General features: G+C 32.1%; 1 protein-coding gene across 2 annotated transcripts in view; it reads left to right on the forward strand.

The window, feature by feature from the left end:
- The window catches only part of LOC148599128 (lupus La protein homolog), a 33,620-nt gene that overhangs the window by 4,491 nt on the left and 5,196 nt on the right, over positions 1 to 23,933 (forward strand). Inside the window, exons 2-14 of one of the 2 annotated variants that reach the window (XR_015918050.1) lie at positions 802 to 964; positions 2,636 to 2,708; positions 4,272 to 4,378; positions 4,909 to 5,010; positions 5,652 to 5,765; positions 8,613 to 8,713; positions 9,906 to 9,977; positions 11,275 to 11,308; positions 11,817 to 11,960; positions 13,141 to 13,255; positions 14,858 to 14,955; positions 16,764 to 16,849; positions 22,153 to 22,221. Coding sequence is in view for 1 of the 2 variants with exons in the window: in XM_088558832.1 (XP_088414958.1) it covers positions 815 to 964; positions 2,636 to 2,708; positions 4,272 to 4,378; positions 4,909 to 5,010; positions 5,652 to 5,765; positions 8,613 to 8,713; positions 9,906 to 9,977; positions 11,275 to 11,308; positions 11,817 to 11,960; positions 13,141 to 13,255; positions 14,858 to 14,955; positions 16,764 to 16,811 (1,158 nt within the window). In the remaining variant the exon portion in view is untranslated. The remainder of the gene's footprint in view (positions 1 to 801; positions 965 to 2,635; positions 2,709 to 4,271; positions 4,379 to 4,908; positions 5,011 to 5,651; positions 5,766 to 8,612; positions 8,714 to 9,905; positions 9,978 to 11,274; positions 11,309 to 11,816; positions 11,961 to 13,140; positions 13,256 to 14,857; positions 14,956 to 16,763; positions 16,850 to 22,152; positions 22,222 to 23,933) is intronic. The other variant, XM_088558832.1, reaches the window with a different exon arrangement.

The following is a 23,933-nucleotide window of genomic DNA, read 5'->3' on the forward strand; positions in this document are numbered from 1 at the left end:
TTCAGCCAGGATTCAGTGTAATATTCATCAATGTTTGCAGTTTGTGGGCTTTTGAAATGGTCTGTGCGTTTTTATTCCTCTGTTCATCACCACTGTACACTGATAGTTGTGTATTATATGTGTCATTGACCTCGATATATTCCTATGAAGTGTGGATAGTATGGGGCACCTTATGGTAGTTGAATTTCATTAGACATTGTACTGAATGAATGATGACTTTTAATTTTCGGTTGATATTTATGCCTAGTAACCCAAGCTCACTAAAAACTGTTCAGCTCATTAATGAAAATTAAATTTACATTGATAATCATTTGTAGTTGGAAGAATTTAAATAGGGACAAAAAATACCCCAAGCCGAACCCCAAGCCGCATCATAAGGTGATGTTTGGCATGTCGTCAAAAGTCATTGTTCACCAAGGTGCTTGTTTATTTTAATGTAATTAGAAATCATTTAAATTGTCTTTTATGTCCATTATGTTTTTAATCCATTATTAACACCTCCTGATTGATGATAATATAGTTTTTACAACAATAAATATGATTGACATATTTATGACCCGAAGGCTTAAAAAGAATTTGGGAAAACCTGTCTTTAACTTGATGAGGAAAAATTCTTTATGCAATGAAATGAAATGCAAGGCCTATGCAAATAAGCGATTTTTTCCCTAATAGAATAATAGGAAATGGTTTTGTGCAAGAGAAAATTATGCTAATAACCGAAATATGCAATAAAGCGATATGCGATTAAGTGGAGTCGACTGTATAATGAGTCCTGTTAATATTAATGATTTCTAAATCCAGAAATTAGACCAAGATGGCAGATACAGAAAATACAGCTCCAAATGAGCTTGACATGAAAGCAGCTGGTGATGCCAATGGTGAAATTAAACAGGAAGTGAAGGAAGAACCTGAAGTGTTGGGTCCTCCAAATGGCCTGGAGAAAAAAATTATCAAACAGATGGAGGTAAATTACTTCAGTGAATAAAGAATTTAATTTTGAACTTAAGTATAAAGAGTTCTCAGGGACTCCCTCCCCTAGGTCCTTTGATTTCATAGTTCATTCAGGACCAATGAAAATGAATGAAAGGGACTAGTGAAAATGTGACACTTGCTGACATAATTTACAGTACTGAGAGCTGAGTACCGTAGCTCATAAGATTCATCATGTGGCTATTCTTACAGTACTTGGACCGGTCCATGCAACTAAAATTGCATTTAGTGATCGATCACCAATCAGTCATCAGTCCATTTAACCTACATGTATCTATTAAACTGGTGATCTCATAACACAACCACAGAGCGGTGAATATATTTTACAGATCTCTCTGTTTTGTTGGTCAAATTTTACACATATTTTCATATTCCAATAAACATCAATACATTACTCTTACTTAACTCTTGTTTTATTTTGAACAAAATACAATATGTGGATTTAATATCTTATTTTTTTTTGGTAAATGGTAGTAGATTGGATTTGTTGCGATCAATTTTTAAAATATATATGAACCGATCAGTCAGTGGTCATCTATCCATCAAATAGTTGCCCAAATTAGTTCAGGGATTCAGTGTTCTAGGATTTTTTGCTCTACTGAACTTTCCAAGGGAAAGTTGCTTACAAAAAATCACTTTCCCACATTTCAGTTTGACTTTCCCCTACATTTGAAATTTAAAGGTAAATATTATAAGAGCTAATCCTTTCTAAGAATCAGATTTGCTTATAACAGTGAAGGTAACTATTTTGTAAATAGATTTGAGAAAACAAGCTGAATCATGATTTTCCGATTTTACCGTCACGATGCAATTTTAGTAATCAAGTCTCGAAAGCGTTTTACTGCAATGACCGTTATGACTAAAAGAAGCGCCGTTAAGACAACGATTCAAAATAACAAACTTGTCAACTTCACGATCTAATTTAAGATGCTTTACTTTAATAAAATCCCCGGGGATGATTTTAGAGATAAACGGAGAGTAACGGGAAAGCTTAATATCATTTTCAACAATCCTGAACTTTAAAAATTACTTCCCCACGGGTCAGTAGGTATGAAATTACGACTTTCCCGACCTCAAAAATTACTTTCCACGGGTGACGGGATATGGGAATCCTAGAACACTGGGATTGTATCACATTGAAATATCTGTGTTAATCTTTAGTCCCTGCTTCAAGCTAAAATCACTGTAAAATAAATATTAAATGTTTTATATTAATGGTTGGTAAACAAAATCCCATTATCTTTTCACGGAGTCCAAGGAGAACCCTGAGTACAACTGGTTGATACATATAAAGCTTATAAGGTGATTTTCTTATAGTATTGTCAAGACTGTCACATTTCAATACTATACAACATTAAGACGGGGCATAATCTAGAGGGAGAAATGAGCTAGGACTTCTCCTTGTTTGTGCTTACTTCAGATAGATGTCTAGGTAAGGGGCTGATAGAGACAAATGTTAAAAAGATAATTGTCATATATGTCTAGGTTAGGGCCTAATAGACAAAAAATTTAAAAGATAATTGTCATAGATGTCTTGGTTAGGCCCCAATAGACACAAGTTTTAAAAGATAACTTAAGTGAAAGTACATGTATAACCATAAAAATAAGTGACCCATATATGTAATAGGTTGTTTATATTTGACAGTACTACTTTGGAGATGTAAACCTACCCAGGGATAGATTCTTACTGGATGAAATCAAGCAGGACAATGATGGATGTATCCTTTATTACTGATTTACAAACAAATTACTTATGCCATTGTTGAGATTTCACGGTGTTAGTGGTGGAATGTAGTCACATTTATTGTTCCTAATATCTCTGCCATTCTCTGGTCCTTCTGTCAATCCTTAACACTTGTCACTTGTGAGTCCATCTTCTTTGCTGAGTAGACTTTTCTCATAGTTGTTAAGTATGTGGTATTAAGAATCGGGAAAAATGGGAAAAATCAGAAACATGCTGTTATAACTGGTTCTACAGAATAAACACTTAAATGTGTTCACTTTATTTTCACACTGCATCATGGTCAGCCATATTAAAAAACAAGGGGATATAATTACAAATCAATTGGAGTTGTCCTTCTTGGAACCACATAATATTTCAAGTCATTCACATTAGGCTACAATAGCACAATTATGTCTCCTCGGTATTCAGTCAGATCTTTACCCCAACATGCAGCCCAGTGGAAAATGCAGAAATGTTCACGATTGATGGGTAATAAAAATGATGTTTTCATAAAAAAATGTATGAACAGTAAGGAACCAAAAGTATCGCATTTGAAAGCTAGCAGCCCATGTGTATTTTATGGAGCACTTAAGGCTTAGGGTGGCTACTGAAAAAATGATGTTTGAAAAAGTAATTCCTTTTTGAACACGAATTTATGGGCAGAAATGCCGCATGACATAGTGGTTTTTATTTCAAAATTAAAAGTTATATGGGTGTATTTTAGCAACATTGCATTAGATTAGAGAAATTTCACCCAGATCTATTTTTAGATTTTAAGTCAGGACCCCCCATATGGAAGTTGCATTGTGAATAATTGCGCTTTTGTATCCATTAACATGTGCATGTTAAAACTCCACCGATCAGACAATGTAATACCATTATTTGATCTGTGCGTCATTGGATTTGTCTAGAAATTTTTCAATAGAATCTGAGATAAATGAGGTTTTTGACTGAGTTATTTGCCCTTTAATTTTGCCTCTTCAAACTTAGTTAGGATTGCTGATGTAAAGGATCAAATTAGTGTTCGCCTGAGGTCTGTTACTCTTAATGTCTTTCATACAACTAGGTTATGGACCTTCAACTTGTTTTATTAGTACTTTTTTGGGAACTTTAGGTTTTCTTCAAATGATTTCAAAATTGAAAAAGTCCAGGACCTTCCAGTCTTGAATGTGAATTTGAACCTTTGTGTGTATATAAGTATTTGACATTTCACTAGAAGCTAGATACATACTGCTACATACATGTATAGCAATTTTTTTTAGCTGGAATGTACAAATATATGTGTCGCTTATCGCTTATCAGAACAAGGTCCATTCATTTAGAACTTTCAAGTTAGTTGACATTAGACACATACTATTTCCGAGGAATAGTCCAATCTGCTTCAGGAAAATAGGGAGAAGTAAACTTGTTGTCAGAGAACAGTAGGGAGTATGTTTTTATCCTCTTGGCCTCGTTTGCCCAGTAGTATGACCTCTGGTATTAAAGTAAACTTTTTATTAATCTAGCATGCCTAGTTGATTTGTTCATACAGTATATATCATCCTTATCTTGTCACCAGGGGTGGCTCTGGCAGTTTTCACCAGGTTTAACAGATTAAAAGCTCTAACCACAAACCACAAAATAATCAGTACAGCACTAAAGAAAGCAACATCTGGACTTATTAATGTAGGTATATTATACAATGATGCTACCATTAACTGCTGGATCACAGGCAGCTGTATTAGGAAGATCCCATACATGTATTTATATTTACTGTGATACATAAAACACATGTATGCACTTTCTGTACCAGCTACATAAAATGGTGAGGTAATATCATATGTATGGACTCTCTCTTTACTGGCTACATAAAATGGCAAGGTAATATGTGATAACCAATGAAAATTTGTGTGTCTGTCCGTCTGTCCATCCATCCCCTGACAGATTCCAGATAATAACTTTAGAAAGATGTTGAATAATTTTTTCCAAACATATACAGTTACTAAGTATCATAAAATACTGTAGCAAGTTCAAATTATATACATATATATATATTCTATTTTAAGATCAGCAAAGATGATGTCTTTGTAAGAAGAAATCCTGAAATGGGGAATAATCTGACCTATTTATTCTATTTTAAGATCAGTAAAGATTATGTTTTTGTAAGAATAAATCCTGAAATGGGGAATAACCTGACCTATTTATTCTATTTTTAGATCAGTAAAGATGGTGTTTTTGTAAGACGTAATCCTGATATGCCCATGCCAGAAAATACAGAAGAATGGAGGGATGATATGAATGCCAGAACTGCCTATGTTGTAAGTGCTTAAAGGAATTTAAGTGTTTTTCTCTGAAAGAATGAGGCAGTTGGTGAATCATAGCGAAAAAAATACACAATCTTATTCCAAATGTTACCTGAAGTGCAGAAATGGATTCACTTCTTCTTTTAAGTGTCAGTAATTCAGGTATAAATTAAATTATATGAAATGCATGTAATTTCATTATCAAAGGGAGATTACATACTTTTCCCCTTTCATTCTTTAGTAACTGAGAACTCACCTATCTTCATCATCTGACACTTTAAAGAGAAATAAACTCAAATAGAGAATATTCTTCAAAAGACAGTTAACTATGTGCAAACATTGTCAACTTCATGCACTATTTCTGAGTACATTATTTTCAACTTTGTTTGATTCTTACAGATTCCAGTACCTAATTATTGTTTTGATGTCTGCAAAGAAGATTATCTAACTATTTAGTCCATTTTATGCAGGGGTTCGTTATGGGCTTTTTCACAGTATTTCCAGTAATGAATAATTTCCAGTTTTTTTGTTTTCAGGAAGTCAAAGGGCTGAGATGGGTGTTATTTTCCTCTATAATCCCTTTCAAAGGCTACTAAAGACTACATAATTTGAAATAAATAATCTTAATAGAAAACTGAAATTCTTTTGTTTTCCAGAAAGGTTTTCCAAAGAAAATTAGCTTAGACAAAATATTAGCATTCCTTGAGAAGTTAAATATTGGTGCTGTTGATACAGTATTCATGAGGAGGACACCTGATAGAGAATTCAAGGTTTGTATGGGGTATTATACACCACCCTTCCAATATTTCTAGAGGAATTGTTAATTTTGCACTTAGTCCTTTTTTGCGAAATATTCAAAATATCAGTCTGTCTAGTCCAAAAAAAAATACATGTGAAAGAATATTATTTTTTCTTCTTAAATCAATAGAAAGTAGCAGAAGACAAGAAATATTAAAGATAATGCCTTAATTAATACAACTTTAGTGTGCTCTTTACCTTCCTACATACCCAGAAAAAATTACCCTACAAAAAATGTTATGCTTATTGTCCATGAATTTTTTGTTTTTTTTTTAAATAAATTAAACATCGTTATTGACTGTTTTAAATCCAACTTGGGTATTGTGAATTGTACAAAAAAATGATTTCCATATCTACTGACTCAGTGAGCATCATGAGTAAGGGAAGAGTAAACAGTTATTATTTTGATTTAGGCCAAAGCACTCATTGAATTTGAAAAGAATTTTTAGTATCACATTTTCAGCAACATGGACGAGAAAGCTTTCTTCTTTTTAATAAGCCAGTGAACTTGTCAAATGCTTTTACTGATTATCCTAGTAAGGTAAAAACAAAATAATAGTCTTATATCCTGCTATCAGCAAGGAAAATAAAATAGGATAAGTAGGTAGGGATATTATTTAATTTTTCAAAAATAATTTACATTGAGTTAATAGGAAAACGATCTGGACTTTAACAGTGCTTGAGATAAAATGGGCATAAAATGTTTAAGGTAGGCACAAAAAACTAGAGTAGGTAGGGAAGCAAGAATATTGTCTAATTTTTTTATAGGCACACATCTTTTCAAATCACAGATACTCAGGTGAAATCTTTTTCCTGTGAAATGTCACTTACTTTTTACATTAACACAACATCCATTTTAAATATACCAGAGTATATTTCCATTGTATGTTGACTTTTGTGAGGAAAAAGTGCCTGAAACATTTTTTAGTAGGTTCTAAAAGTTATTTTCAAATGTCCTTTCTTCGAATCTGCTGTCCCAATAGATGTGATTGTTTTGCTTTTGTTAGGAAATATATGTAGATTTATTCCCAGTATATACCAATTAACCTTATTGACGTCATTATGATGGCATCAACAAAGAAATCTGGTACCAAATTCAAAATATGAATTCCAAAGAAAAGACTCTTAAAACCTGGTATATTGATGACCTTCAAGGTTCTACCAAATGTACACTTGAATCAAAACAACTAATTCTTTTTTTCAAATTTGTAACAATATCAAGATAATGGTTAAGAAAATATTATGGTTTATGTGACTTTGTTCTGGCCCTATGATTAAAAATGTAATATTTATAAATGTGTTTTCCCATAATGGAATAGTTATATGTTCAAGGTCTGTAATAATGGCCCAAGGAAGAATGTAATGGTCCGAGGCAATGGTGAGGACAGTTGCAGTCTTCCAAGAGCCATTATTACAGATGAAGGATATATTACTGGTCCATTATGAGAAGAAACACACATCTTCTTACATTGATTAACCAGTTTTAAAAAAAAAATGTTGATTTGCTTTTAAGTCAACACATACATGAAACTTCAGTAACAATACATTTTATGAATACATTTACTCAGTTCAACATTAAAATAAAATTATTTTAGTTTATTTCTGTATCATGTTAAAGCTGCATTAAGCTGCCAAATTTGTTCAGTTTTAATTCTACTGAATTTTGTTGATTCAATGAGATAAGTTTGTAGTAATGCAATTGAAGCAATAAATGTCGATAATACCTCCAGAATATTGTGAAAACAATGTTTTTTTAATCAGAGAAGGTCAATAGCTCAGATCTAATTATTTTTCGCAATTACTTTCGAAGACTGCTGACAGGACATTCATCTGGGTTAAAAATACTTTAAACTTTGTTAAAAAAATAACAATAACAGACACACAGGTAAGCACATGTCTTGTTTTCATTTCATTTCATCTATTTCTTGATAGGTTTTCAAATAGATAATGACCATATTTGTGCCACATTATATCACAATAAGTAAATTTCAAAAAGCATTACATTCAATTTTTTTTTCTTTTATGGCTTGAGTCGGTTGGTCTTCCTTGCTGTTGAATAATCACTTTTGCTCTGCAATCAGATTTGCTATTAAAGAAGCGACCCTTACAGCACATGGGCAGATTAAGGTCACCAGAAGTCACATGCATACAAATTTATCTAGGTTGAGTTTTTGTCTTGCAAGACAAATATATAGACGCTTATTTCATGTATTTAATGCATTTTATTTGTGGATATCAAATGAAATTATGCAGGAAAAGTACAATTTAGTAGAAAAAATTCAAAGTTAAGGCATATTTCAACAGAAACAAAAATATATGAAAATGATTGGTAATGCAGCTTTTACAGGAAATTATATTTACATAATGAAATTCACATCACAACACTTGTACCTGTTTTTGCTTATCTAATGATGTGACATGACCTATTTTAGAAGTCATTTAAGTCATATTGGACCATTCTTGAAAGCCATAATTAGTCATAATTACTGGTCCAAGAGGTCATAATAAGTCGTAATGACTGGTTAAACCTATAATGGAAGAAGTATAATGCAAAGTATGTTGCTATAATAACCAGGCAAATATATCCTGAAGGTAATCGACTGGTTAATAAAATAATTGGACTACTATCAGGGATAAGTTCTTTTCAAAAGTTCACATCAGTAGATGATCATGGAGATTTGCACTTTAAGTACTTGAGTACACCCAAAGGGACAGCTGAAGAGCATACAAAATATCCATATCCAATTATGTGAACTTAAATATTTAACTTGTACTGTACCACCTAATTAACCTTCATTAAAAAACTTCTTTTTTTTCAGGGTTCAGTATATGCAACATTTGGAGCAAAGGATAGCATGGACAGGTTCATGACCTTACCAGAAGTCAAATATGAAGACAATATTCTTGAAAGAAAAACAAAGTAAGGACAATGTAACTGAAAAAAATCTTCATCTACACTGGTCTCATGTTAAGCCTACACCAACACTGGTCTTATGTAAAACCTACACTGTCGCTGGTCTCATGTAAAACCAACACCTATGCTGGTTTCATGTTAAGCCTACACCCACACTGGTCTCATGTTAAACCTAAATTGATGCTTATGTGTGGAAGATTGTGGTTTACATACCCCGCTGCTTCTCTGCCAAGCACAGGGGATTGACGACTGGTTGGCACAGAGTAAGAATAAGGTGTCTGAGTAGTGTGACATGCCTACAAGGGTTCAAATTGGTGTAGTTCTGAGATTCAGAACTTTCATTAACATGAGTCCTGGACCTTCAGTACAGTACATTTACTAAGGACTTTTGGTTTTTATTTGATTTACTTTAAATCTTTAAAGGTCAGGGACCTTCAATACAGTACAATCTACTAAGGACCTTCGGTTTTTATTAGGTTGACTATAGACTTTAAATCTTGAAAGGTCCTGGACCTTTCATCCTCAAAAACAAATTTGAAACTCTGGCCTACCTGTGTGCTATTGCTTCTGTTAGCAAACACACTAGAAATTTGGCTCAGCTTGTTGAACTAGTACAAGGCAGGATGTGTTTAATTAGTCAATTGTTTTCATCCTGAAATACATAAAATATAAAGACATGAAACAATAATCATTCTCTATTATTAATTCTTAATCATTGCCATCACAGCAAAGTTACATGTTACGAACACATATTGTCTATAGTTTAGGGTGTTATTGATTTCCACACAAAGGAAAAATATAGCTTAAGATGGTACGCAGTATATTATATTATACTGAATATCATTAAGTTTGTGTTTAAGAAAATTAATTTCAGAAGTAACACGCTTTCTGATTGGATAAAAACAAAATGTCAATCATCTCATAGACAAAATTTAATAATGTGACTGTGATGCCATCGACCTTATAGAATGATATACTAGATTAATTTTGATATTAAAACTAAATTATAAGGAATGACTGTTATATTTTTTCAGTCTCAGTATAAAAAAAATATGGAAAGGGTAAGAAAAGTAAAGTTTCTGGTGTATTCTGAAGGAAGGGAGGTATTCATGAAGGATTGTAAACCAATGGAAAAAAGAGAATTGTACTTGAAATTTAGTAATAGCAAATAATTGAATTAATCCTTGTTCCATTGTAGACTGGATTACTTCAAAGATAAGGAAGAAGAGAAGAAGCAGAAAAAATTAGAACAACTCAGAAGGAAAAAAGAGTAAGTAGAACTGTTCATTATACATGTATCTTCAATTTTCATTATAAATGTATCTTCAATCTATATTATACATGTATCTTGACTGTACATTATACACATCATATAACTACATTATACATGTATCTTCACTTTACATTATAAATGTATCTTCAATCTACATTATACATGTATCTTCAATCTACACTATACATGTATCTTCACTCTACATTATAAATGTATCTTCAATCTACATTATACATGTATCTTCAGTTTGCATAGGCACATTTTTTCACTGATATTCCTTAAAGCTGTAGTACCATTTTTCATGTATCTGTCAGTGATTTTGTAACCCTGAATTTTATTCCGAATATTGGCTATTTTTCTGTATGCAAAATTGTTTGATAATCATGTAAAACTCCCCAAAGTACCAGTTTACCCTAGCTTCCCAAATCCAACAAGAGGGGGCACTTTTGAAAATGAGTAACAAAATCACTGTGACTGTAGGTGGAATTATGTATCCCCCCCACACACACACTTTGATGGGTAGACATTGGTTTTGCCAATAACTTCTGCATCAAATTTTTTGAAACTTTGTAGCATATGATATGGAGTTGCACACATTACCAGGAATTTATGATTCACTGAAATTTGTGGGAGTTATACCCCATTCAACTATGGAACGGGGAGACTCAAACTTTTAATTCCAACTTTTTGGCATTTGATAAGCCGACAAAATCGAAAATAAATTAAAGATAAAATGAAAATGTGAAATAAAAGTATGACACTGCTAATGATTTTATGATTAATGACTGTGTAAATAGATATAGTATTTTCTTCACCTTTAAAATGGAATTCCACTTCTTCAAATCCAGATTTTACTGTTATGTTTCTCTTTTATATTGTCTTTATACTTTTATATTTTGGCTTTTTTTTTTGTTGGCTTCTTAAAATCATATCTGAATCAATAGAATAAGCGAGGCCTTTTGGCACTGTTAACCTTTTTGTAAGTGAAATAAATTGATGATTGTTGAAATTAGAGTAATAAGGCCTTTTGGGCAGATTTGTTTCTTTGAAATCATGGATTTACCAGTACAGTTCTTTTTTTTACCACAGGTTTACTTACAATGCCGCAATTTCTTTTTTTTTGGTTGGCTTTGTAAAACCATGTCTGTTTGCAGTAATTAGAAAAATAATACACTTTGTTAATAATAGAAAATATACTAAAGTATAATGATTAATTATACATGTATTATCCTATAAAATGTCCATAAATCTGTTTCTGTTATCTCTCAAATAATTTTGTTTTACTCCTTTACAGAGAACAGAAAAAGAGAGAAGAAGAAGAGAGACAGGTACTGAAAAGAATAACATCTCATACTTGTAATACATTATCTGTACTTACGCAATGAAAACTACCTCAAAACTTGTGTCTTATGAATGGAATCAATATGTCCATCCTTTAATCAGAATTTTGTCACCATAACTCCAAATAAAAGGAATGATTTCTAGTTTGCTATGTGATTATGTTTAGATGGATATAATTTTGGTTGCTGTCTGATATCAACTTGCTGTTCAAGTCAATGTATACCTAGCACAACAATGTGTGCAGCTCTCATTTGATTATAGTGAATTAAAAAATAAAACTCTTTATAAATTATACTTCTTGAAAAAAGCTGTCATTGAATGCGATGGAAAATAACACAAGATTAATCGACTTCAGAATGTTGAACTGTATATAGAAAACAGAAGATTTAAGAAATTGTGATCTCTTAAATATTTTCACATATACATATTCAGAAAAATGGGATACATTTTATCTGATCTATTGAGTGCCTAATGAAACCTAATTTCATAATTTAGAGAGTAATTGATGCAATGACAGTTGGAGCAGTTTTACACATCAGTAACATTACAGCAATGGATACAGAAAGGGAGGCAATCAAAAATTATTTTACCGACTACTTCCCTGTTGCCTGGGTCGACTTTGATACTGGAGACTCTAAGGTTTGTCTGAATGCTGCTGATTGAATAATTTGATATTGAATGACTATATTTTAAATGGTTTGAAAGTAATCCTTCTTTTTTTTCAAGTATAAAATCTAACTAATGAGTTGATATTGTTGTCAAAAATTGAAAAAAAATATAATTGATGATTTTAAAGTAGAAGTCTTTGTTAGAATCAGGCATATAAAATGGTTAAAAATCTGAATCATGCATGTGAAAATCCAACAATACTAACACTATGCCTCTGCTGTTAGGAATGACAAACCATTGTGTCTACATCATTAGAAATCTTCTTAAGAATCATAGAATTAAGGAGTAATCAGCTCTCGTAATGCACTTACTACTACTTTTTGTTTTTGTTTTTGTTTTTTTTTTCAAAATGTTCTTGAAACGCTTGACTCTACAGAACAAATAGTCAAATTTCACTGTTAGAATCACGAGTTATTTTATGCCGTGTTTCATCTACTGCCTGGTACCTGGTCCATGCTCCCAGTTTTTAGTGGAGTCTTGAGTTGCTCATTTGCTTTTGTTACATTGTATATATGCTTGCAGTTACTTTATGTTCTTTGTTGTGTGTGTCTGTTTTCCATGTCTGGTCTTTGTCCCTGGATTACATTCTTTTGATTTCAGCTATAACCTTGGTTCCCTTGAATACTTTCAGAACATGTTAGTTGATAATCAAATGAGAGGACAATTCATCATTTGCATTAACAAACTTGTTTTTTAGGGGAAATCCATTATTTCAAATCCAGATTTTACTGTCACAGTTCTTTGGTTTTTTTAATGTATATTTTCTTAATTTCTTGCCAATTTCTGATTTGTTTGTTGACCTTGTATCTAATCATCCATGATTAAATTATTAGTGCTTCTCCACACGTTTGCTCATAGTAAGAAGGATCATGTGCTCTCCAGTTAGCATACCACCAAGGCGATTAGGGGAAATGCTTTCATACCCAAAATGTGTCTCGGAGTAGTCCAGACATTATTAGGACTTACTCTTGAGTTCTTTGGTCAGGATGCTTAAGTATACCAAGGCTGTGCTCTTCCACCAACAAAAATTGGTCATCTTACCTTTAACACACACTTTAATTTGCATGACCTGAAAGGGTACTCTAGTCAATAAAAACCCTGATAGAAGAATACAATGATTCTAATCTAAAATTATGTATTTGTTATATAGGCGTGTGTCAGATTTGAAGAAGCTAAGGCAGAGGAAGCATTAGAAAAAGCAAAGGCAGCTAATGATGGAAAAATAGTCATCAATAATTGTGAAGTCGAAGTACGAGTGTTAGAAGGTTTGTACTACTTAGCAAGATATATAAATTGGGGGGGAGGGTGTGTGGAGGTATATAGGAATCTGTCCAATGAATTTTTATAGGTTGGGTGTCATATGTAGATGTTTATGAAGGAATTAATTACTGTCAGAGGACTCCTAAGGGAAATAATCCAAATTAAGAGTTTTACATGATGGAACCTTACAAGTGCAACTCCTCCTTAACCACTTAGGAATCTACTAGCAATAGGCTCCTGGGCGACTACTAATTTTTATTCTTGAGTCCTCCTCTTGAGATGATTAAATTAAGAGCATTAACAAGCATGTTTAATCTTAATTTTACCAAAGAGTTTAGATAAATAATTTTAATCAAGATTGGCGTCAGGAGAATTTGATTCTTCCATGAAATATATAGATACCTTGGAAAATGCGAAATATAGGAAACATACACAAAAATGTAATCATCGAGCGGTGGATTAAAAGTAATGTATTTTTACTCACCTGCTTAATATTTGACAAATATTTTTCTTTAATTAATGGATTTCTTCTGGAAAATGCTGTAAAGTGCACCCATGTTATATGATGGGGGTCCGTCACTTATCGCTACAGTGCACCCTCTTTATATAATGGGAGTCCATCACTTATTGCTACAATTTTCAAAGGTCTCTTTTTCTAAAGTTGCTATTGTTTTTTTTATAAATATTTCCTTGATCTATCGCCAAACTGTTGCCTGGTCCCTAAGGTGGTGATATTTCGAGGGTGCACTGTATTTAGATATTTATTAAATTAGGTGCTGACAAATATATGAGGGTGACACGGATCAAGACATGTTATATGAAAAGCCACATATTAATTTCTGTTTACTATAACATTTTAAACAAAATATTAAAAATAAAAATAAAAATAAGTAGGCTTTTCAACCATGAATTACACTGTGAAGTCAGTCTCATATCTTGACCTACACTTAGAAATCGATGGTAAAGGAAAACTATTGACCAAACTTTATGACAAACGTGATGACTTTTCATTCAGAGTTGTCAACTTTCCTTTCGTCTGTGGCAACATCCCTTCGGCTCCTGCGTATGGAGTGTTCATATCACAACTCATACGTTATGCCAGAAACTACGCAGACTTTTTGTATCGCGCTAGAACTCTAACAAATAGGCTTCTGGAACAGGGTTATGTTGCTGCAAGATTGATGTCATCACTACAGAAGTTTTATGGTCGTCATTATGAACTCGTGGATCATTATGGTGTATCCATCAGCACCATGAAAACTGATATATTCAAGGGGTCATGGTTTTCCTTTCCTCGTTTGTCTACCCCGGACTTGACTTTTTATGAGCAACTCGGCGGCTGTTTCTAGAAAAGCAGAGGACGCTAATCTACCGGTGCACCTGGTCCTTGCTCCCAGTTTTTAGTGGAGTCTGAGTTGCTCATTTACTTTTTTTACTTTGTATGTATAATTTTAGTTACTTTATGTTCTTTGTTGTGTATGTCTGTTTTCCATGTCTGGATTACATTCTTTTGATTACCGCTATAATCTTGGTTCCCTTTATTACTCTTACATTTTGCCTGATTCTTATCTGGAGTGTAGCTATTAAATGAACGCTATCCTTTTTAGGTGAAGAAGAAATTGTTCACTGGCGAAAAATTTTAAGTGATAAAAATAAAGATAAACGAAGAAATAAAAGAAAAGGCAGAGATTCAGATGGACCACAGGTATTGTACAGTTTTCTATAAGAATTAGGTAGTAACTGTTGCAAATGATGAGTTGTAGATGTTGGATTCCCCTACATGAGTTCTATGATTGAACTTTTCATCTCTGATGTAACAAAGCTATCAAATCTTTTTAGAATTAGTGTCATGGTATGCTGTTTAAAAAAAGATTTATAGAATTATTGTCACACTTTTCTGCCATAACTATCCACATGAAATGCATGTAAACTATTCATTTGAGGTAGATCATACCTAGATTTTTTTTTGTTTTCTCTAAAATGACCTAAATAATAATGCATGAGAACATAGTTAATCAAACTTGATTTCACGATAATTGAGCCTTAATAAAAGCAATTTCTTTCCAACTTATACATATTCTATAAGGAATTTTTTATTCAACAAACTTTCTGAAAAAGAAATTTTAAAAATTTAGATATTACCATACAAGTTTAATGTAAAAAATTCTTTTAAATGATTTTAACCTTTTATTTAACATCATTTCAAGCTTTAAAAGTTAATTGAAAAAATATGTTTCAGTGATTTTGCATGATGACAGAAACAGCCCTGTTTTTTTTTTACATTTTAGGGGAATTCTGCTGTTTCAAATCCAGATTTTACCATTATGATTCTTTTGTTTACTGTATATGTACTTCTGATTTTGCCAATTTCTGCTTTGTTTGTTGTCTTCTTAAAATCATCCATGCAGAAAAGATGGAATTGTTTGTTAATGGAATAATTAATTGGAAAGAGTGAATAACCACAATATGATCATGAGTACCAAAGTCACCTAGATTAAATCTTAATGCATTCTTGACACAAGTGATAATATTTTGGTTTTTTTTTTACAATAACCATTTTAATTATTTATTATATAGACTTTCTCCATTGCAGGTTGCTATTTTCAACATAAATTTTAGATTTTGTGAACGGCATATTGATATTTGTGAATTATTGAAAATATTTGCTCAGGGAAAATATAAAAATTACTGCTCTCTATAAAGTAATAAGAGTGACCTACCTTAAGCAGATTATCATCAACAAAGCATTCTTGTTAAACCTTAATAAGCCAATTTTAGTATTTTTGGAAAAAGAACATCACAACCTAGACAAAAATGTTGTAGTTATCTCCCTTAGACCTTGGACATGAGTATATCTGCTGACTAAATGCATAGACTGAAACATTAAAATGTTGTAATCCTTTCTGTTTGTGTGTCAGACAAGAATTAATATGTACATTGAGCTATTTCACAGCTGATGAGATAAAGATGTTGGATTCCCCTACATGAATCCTATGATTGAACTTTTCATCTCTGATGTGATAATGATATTTTTTACACTTTTTTTACAAAATACTTTCTAATAAAAAAAAAGATAGTGTAGAAAAAATTAAAACCTTGATGGACAGAGGGAAGGCACTTTTATTCTTTGTATATAGGTGAGTGTTCAGGTCTCTTGACAAAAATATAAAGTTTAATACAAAACATCAATAGAATATCAATGGGTACCTCATATTCTATAATGGAACAGCCCTCACTGAATTATCAGTTCTCTTATTGTATAATTTCTGCAATAGTTAAAGTGCAGGAATTTTTGTGATCAACACCACTTGAATCATACCATAAAATTGGTCACTGCATTAAGGAAATAGTGTGGTTACTATTTGTTGCTGCTGTGAGCTTCCACATGACTTAAATCAGTATTAAGGGCTAGTACAAAAGTCTGTTCCATTGATCAATCTTTCTCGTCCTGGCTTTCCTGAAATATCTGCCACAGGAAGTAAAACTAATCAATCAATCAATGTATGATTTCAGAGCAAAAGGAGCAAAGACAGTGGAGATGATGGAGAGGATGATGAATAAACTTGTTGTTTTAGATCTTATATTCATTTTTACACAAAGTAAGTATATTAAGCATTAATGACAGACAGGGCTGACTGAAGTTATCGTTGACACAGACTGGGCTGACTGAAATTACCGTTTTATATATAACTACCATAATTTAAGTAGTGCTAACAAAAAAAAAACAATAACAGACCCATCGAAACCTGTCGGACCTGTGCCGTAAAATTGTCCCGGGTCTGGTAAATACACGTTGCTTGTCGGCCCGGGTGCCCGATGTTTTTTTCTTAAGTTAAAGAAGATTTTCTCAAAACTGAAGTGGTTTTTGTGAATAATAAAACTAGAACGTTTTAATAATTACGTGAATTAGTCTACAGTCTAGCGAGATAGTCAATCAATTTGATTGTAAACAATAATATGTAACTTCCGGTTCATTCGCTACACGTCATTTCGTCCTTTGATATATCGTCCCTTCTGTTGTCTCGCGTGTCGATAAATTGTTCAGAGTTTTTTCGGTCAGACAAATTGTCGTTCGGTCAGACAAGTCATCACCTTGTGTCTGACCGAATGTCAGATGTGCTTAAAAAAATTTTGATGGGTCTGCAATAAATGCATGTCTGCGGGGGGGATTTTAGGGCAGCCAGTGATCATGAAGGAAAAAGACTATGGAACTTGAGACAGACATTTATTCTATTTTGACCTTGTTAACTTCATATAGTAACCAGGAAATGATGTTTACACATGTTAGACTCAAGATTAACCATGATTAAAACATTCTACTGATCCTGGTATTCATATCAAAAAAGTAATTGTCAACTGACAGAAGAAAATATTGTGAAATACTTATACAAGTGTTGAAAAGGGACTCTTTGGCATAATTGTTAAGTAGGAACATTTCAATCATTTTAATTAAAACTGCATAGATCAAGTGTGGAAACTCATTGTTGGAACAATCTTATGCAATTCAGAATCATTTAAAGAATAATTTAAAACTATGAAATTTATTCATTTCATCTTTTCCTTTCCTTTATTATCCCCAACATGTTTTTGTTCCTAAAAAATAAAATTTATTTTTATAAGTAGTGATATATTTCCATACATGGTACATGACTTAGAATTTGGTCAAGAATTTATTTTAAGGTTTAACATTTAGGTAATTTATTGGAATATGCATGTGTTTCTACTAGAGATTTTGTGTGTGTATTGTCTTATATATTTTTTTTTATTATTTAGTATTTTATTCACAAAGCATGAGATAAAGATGTTGGATTCCCCTACATTGAACTTTTCATCTCTGATGTAACTAAGTTTTCAACCTCATTTAGAATTAGTGTCATGGTATACTGTTAAAAGAAAATATAGGATTAAACAGCTATTTTCGGTCAATCATGCATGTGTGAACGGATCTCAGAACTCCCAATTGCAAACTCAATGAACGGCCAAATGCCGTTTATGTGATGTTTGAGAGTGAAGAGATCTGTTCATACATGCATGAACGACCGTAAATAGCTGTTTAATCCTTATAATTCTCTCCTTACATTTGGGAATTATTATTCCTTTAAATGTGTTGAAGCGATAAATATATTTATAGAATCTGGTTCTAGGACAACTTAATATTGGGGCGAATTTACTTGCAGTCAGATTTAAGCCTTTATAAGTTTCTTTCCCCCGAGCTGAAAATTACTTTTTGTAAACGAACTGTACCAGTAAAATCAATGTGGATGTAATGAACTATTTTTACGGCTATATTATGCCGTTTAGGTTGTTGCCACACTCTTTCAAACTACATGGCCACCATATTGGTTTCAAGTTGACTGGCGCTCATGCATGTATGAATGATCTGGTGAAGTTCTTGCAAGTATGAACTTTCTGGCAAGAACGTTTTTGACTAATCAAAAATGGCTATTAGCACGAAGAATCTTATGATTAGAATTATAGAATTATTGTCTCACTTTTCTCTTTTTGTTTGTCCATTTTTTTTTTATATTTAGTAGTTTTTTTCACAAATGATGAGATAAAGATTTTGGATTCTCCTACATGAATACCATGATTGAACTTTTCATCTCTGATGTGACTTACCATAAATAGCAATCCTTATCCTTGTACAAAGAGAATCCTGACAAGGATCTAAATGATATACTAAATTTGTCTGTATTACTATACTTTGATATTTGATATTGCGGCAATTGCCTGTTCAGATGCATGGCCAAAGATCAGAGCTATTTGGTCTCTTATTTTAATACATGTGCTCCATTTGCCATTGTTGCTCAGAAAAAACATATTTTTTTTTGAACTTAAATTGTTGGCTTTATTCTGGAGTGGCAGTAATATCATGCTTGCTAAGTTGTGAATGTAGCTGATCTTGTTTCAATGGCTCAAAGAGTTCAGATTCTTAAGATGTATAAATTCACTAATATAAACATAAGAGATGTGGTGTGATTTCCAATGAGATAATCATCCACCATAAGTCAAGCAGTGAACAATTTAACTTCTACAGGTCACCGCACTGTCTTCAATGATAAAGTCCCAAGTCCAGCAATGAATAATTTAACTTCTACAGGTCACCACATAGTCTTCATTGATTAAGTCGCATGTACCAAGTGCAGCAATGAATAATTTAACTTCTACAGGTCACCACATAGTCTTCAATGATTAAGTACCAAGTCCAGCAATGACCAATTTAACTTCTACAGGTCACCGCACTGTCTTCAATGATTAAGTCCCAAGTCCAGCAATGAATAATTTAACTTCTACAGGTCACCACATAGTCTTCATTGATTAAGTCCTCTATACTTGTTAGTGTTATGTTAGGTTCCTGATTCTTCAAGTTTTTTGTTTATACAAATCTGTATTTTCCTTATAAAAGACTAAAGCAGTTTATTAATGTTCATACAAATGATGAGATAAAGATGTTGGATTCCCCTACATGAATCCTATGATTGAGCATTTCATCTCTGATGTAATTTTTGAAATGAAGTAGGCCTAAGAACTTCTAAACTTAACCCAGGAGATAGAATAAAATCATACTTGTAAGATTATTTAAAAAAAGTAATAGTTCAGATGAATAAAATTCAATTAAGGAATTTTATATACTGTATAAAAAAAAAATCATTTTTCCAAGATCAATGTACTTTAGAAAAAATTAATTGCTGGCAATTATGAAAAAATGGTCACTGAAGAAAATCATTGAAAGGTATGATAATGGATGTGATGTGATTTTTTCTTTCCTCAAAAAAAAAATAATTATCTTTTTCCTAGTGTACTCAACTCTTTTGTTTTGTGAGCAGAGTCAAAATCATCTCTGTAAACTGAGAAATTAATTTTGTTTGTAATTTTCTTAATTGTAATGACAAGCTGTATTACTGCCTCATTAGTTTAGATTCGTCAACTAACTTTCTACTCTTTTAATGTTTTTAATCTTTGACTTACTGTATATCCTCAAGTATAAGTCAATTTGCCTACAAGTCAGACCCCCCTTTTCAGCCCAAAATTTCTGGAACCTAGCCTTGACCAGCTTGTAAGTCAGACAGATTTCTGACAGCTGCATTGCAAACATTACTTTTAGGTTACAGACCACCAATTCAACCAATGAGCATTTGGAACATACGCAAAAATAGTCCTAAGCAGAAATTACCCCTGTTCCTCATAGTGCTGTGAAAAAAGTTCTAATCTCATTTACAAAATTTTAAACAGTTTCTGAAAGAAAAAACATTTCTGTACATTTTATAGGTGCATTTTGCTTCTTGTGATGTGAAGCCTGATCTCCATAATGATTTCTAAATATACCCCTATCTTGTGAAAACACTGGGATTTCCCATGCTATTTATAGACACTTCACTTCCGGTGACCAGTACTGCACTGCAAGTCTGCTAACCCCACATGCCATTCTGAGGATTGTGAGCTGATATATGTAGAATCATGCTGATATATAGTCCTCTGCAGGTTAAAGTTCAGGTAAAGTCCAGAGAAGCCATTGAATATTGTGAAATAAGCATAGAAGCCTATGGGAAGTGGAATTAGTGGTTTTTAGCCTTAATTAGATTTAGTATACCTATTTGTTTTGATAACTTTAATAAATGTTGAAATAAGTAATTACAAGCCAGAGTTGTTTTTATAGTAGTAAATAACTAAATTTTTGACTAGCCATGTGGATTGTTTTAATATGGCCATTTTTTCATTCTTTCTAATTCTGATGCAACCAATAACCCAAATTAAAATCACAAATATAGTGAACATCAAAGAATAAAACAGAAAATTTATGATACTCTAACAACTTATTGGAAGATATTTCAGTAAGTTAAAGAGCTTTTTATCTTGAAGAAAAAGAAATTCATAAAATGAATTGTAATTACAAACTGAATTACTGATTAATTTTGTCACGAATTATGGTACATTATTGGGTCTATTTTTATTACACTTTTGGTATTTTGGCTATATGAGTGTACACAAGTAAAAACTAATACACAAGATGGATTAGTGGGAAATACAAAAACATCAGTAAGTTTAGACAAAACATTCTTTTACCGCATCATATTTTTGCTCTAAAAAGGAAGAAGATGAAGACGGTCTTCATTAAACTGACGTTTATACCCTGGTAATTTAACATTGGGGTGAATGGCACCAATCTGGCTGTTCAATATTAGGGTCACATTCCTGGCAGTGAACAAACTTTTGACATTTTAAAGCTGACAATTTTTATTCATAAGCTAGGCCTTGTCTATATGTCTGAATCCTTCCTAGCAATTAATAAAATTTTGTCCAAAAAATACAGGTGAGTATATATGATAAATGTACATGTACGTTCTTATCAAGTTATGAGTTAATTATTGTGTAACTAAAAAAAAAATGTCCATCTTCAAATTATTACCAATTTGTTGATGTTGTGTCAACAAAACTGACTGTACTTAAATCCAATTATAGTAAGACAGTGTTATCAGTGAATCATGCTGGGAAATGATGTTTATACATGTTAGACTCAAGATAATCCATGATTAAAATTTCACACTGATCCTGGCAAAATTAGATATCTTGAAAATGATAAGATTATAAAACTAATTGTGATGTATCATATTAAACAGCCTTAAGTGAACAGATACCATGCTTGTGTTACCACATGTATGCATGTTTCACAATGGCAGTTAAGTTATTTTATGGCATTGAAAATGTTGCCACAACTTCAGTGACTCAGGCTTATCATGAAGAGAAATAGAAGCAAAATTATGTAAATAAACTATTGAAACTTGCAAACATATTTTGTATGTACCTATAACCATGTTGTAATACAATATTAATGCTTTATATAATGGTATCATATTCATAGTGTTACAGAGGTATGTCATGCCTAATTACTATTCCATCCTAGTTGCAGTCGAGGATGGTATTACAGACACTGCATAATATTATACAGAATACATTTGTACCTGTAAATTTGGTAATGATTTTTTAGTTAAGAGGGTGATATACATGTTAGAGTGATTTATCTGGGAGGTTTATTGGTCGTCAGATCCTTGTGAATGGGTGGCTTATTTATAGTATAAGTCAAAATAACCAATGATAATTTACTAACAGAATTATGATGTTTATTTTAAATTTATATGTTGATAAATCTCTCAAAAATGGTTCTGCTGGGATATGATGTTCCTACATGTTAGACTCACGATAATCCATGATTAGAATTTCATGCTGATCCTGGCAGACATATCAAAAAATATCTGTTGTTAGGTAGAGTTAAATTGAATCAATACTTCCACATATATAAAGAATAAAAATGAAACAAGGCTTTTACATGTTTTATATAACAAATGATGAGATGAAGATGTTGGATTCACCTACATGAATCCTATGATTGAACTTTTCATCTCGGATGTACCTTACGAACATTTTTCATACTGAATAGAAATTAACATTAACTTAAGGTCAACTATGAGAAACTGACTCTCTTCTCTTATGGAATTGTGCTCTTCTCAAGTGTAATTCATCCCTCTACTATTGGACTAAAGAAATGGTAGTCACTTATTCAATCCCAAGCATGTGGCTTAATGAGATATTAAGTTGCATTCATTTGAGTAGGACTAATGTGTCTAGGAAACATAACTCTCTGTGGAATATTACTTCTGTAAACTAGCACATTAAATATCTGACTTGGCCTATTGTAGTATTACAAAGCAGGATCTGTTTGAATAACAGTAGTTTCTTCTCCTGAAATATTGCATGAATTTTATGCCACAGAAAATAAAGCCACAAAAAACTTAATATGTTTTCTTAAGTAGTAGTCTTTGTAAGAATCATGCAAAATCTGAAAAAAGTGATACACCCCGAAAAAAGGCTACATATTTTTATTTTTCTTAAGTTGTTTTATAGGTCTTTATTATGAAATATGTAATTATTCATCACAATCTGACTGCTCTTAGGTGATAATCAACATTGAGAATCCAATATTGTATTGATTTGAGTGTCATTTACAGAGTTATCTCCATTATTTTTTAAATCTACAGTGCATTCTATGTAATTTTTATCTCCTAAGAACATGGGTTATATTACACACCAAATGTTAATTTCTGTTTACTATGGCAATTCAAAAGAATTATCAAAAATAAAAATATATAGGCTTTTCATCCATGAATCACGTTTTTCATGATTCTTAGCTGGAGTTCTACTTAAGGACATGTTCTTCTTGAATTTGGTTTAATTAATTTTGTTGAGAAAGCTGTTAATAATACAAGTAACTGACTGTAAATGATGAGTTGTTGGATTCCCCTACATGATTCCTATGATTGAACATTTCATCTCTGATACAGTAGTTTCAGGCTTCAATTCTTGTTTGCTGATTATGATAGATGATTTTAAAGGTTAATGATGGATATGGCCTCCTATTTTCGTAGTTTTGGTGTTTAGTACTTATTGTATAAATTACTTTTTGGATTAAGATCTTTCTATATATATATTTGTTTATAGTGCTGCTGTTTAGAGGTTTTTCCTTCAAAAACATGTGCAGCGTATTGAAATTTGCAATCTATGTTATTGTTAGTTTTGTGTTTTTTTAAAAGGAATTGAAATACTATTTTCCAGGGCCAGTGTATCTGAATGCACCATTGTTGGTTATTCCTGTGTGGTTTTATTGATACTATACTACTAAGAAATATT

This window comes from Perna viridis, chromosome 13 (genome assembly GCF_037379345.1).
Source record: "Perna viridis isolate PV_CMFRI_1.1 ecotype Kerala chromosome 13, ASM3737934v1, whole genome shotgun sequence".
Lineage (NCBI taxonomy): Eukaryota > Metazoa > Mollusca > Bivalvia > Mytilida > Mytilidae > Perna > Perna viridis.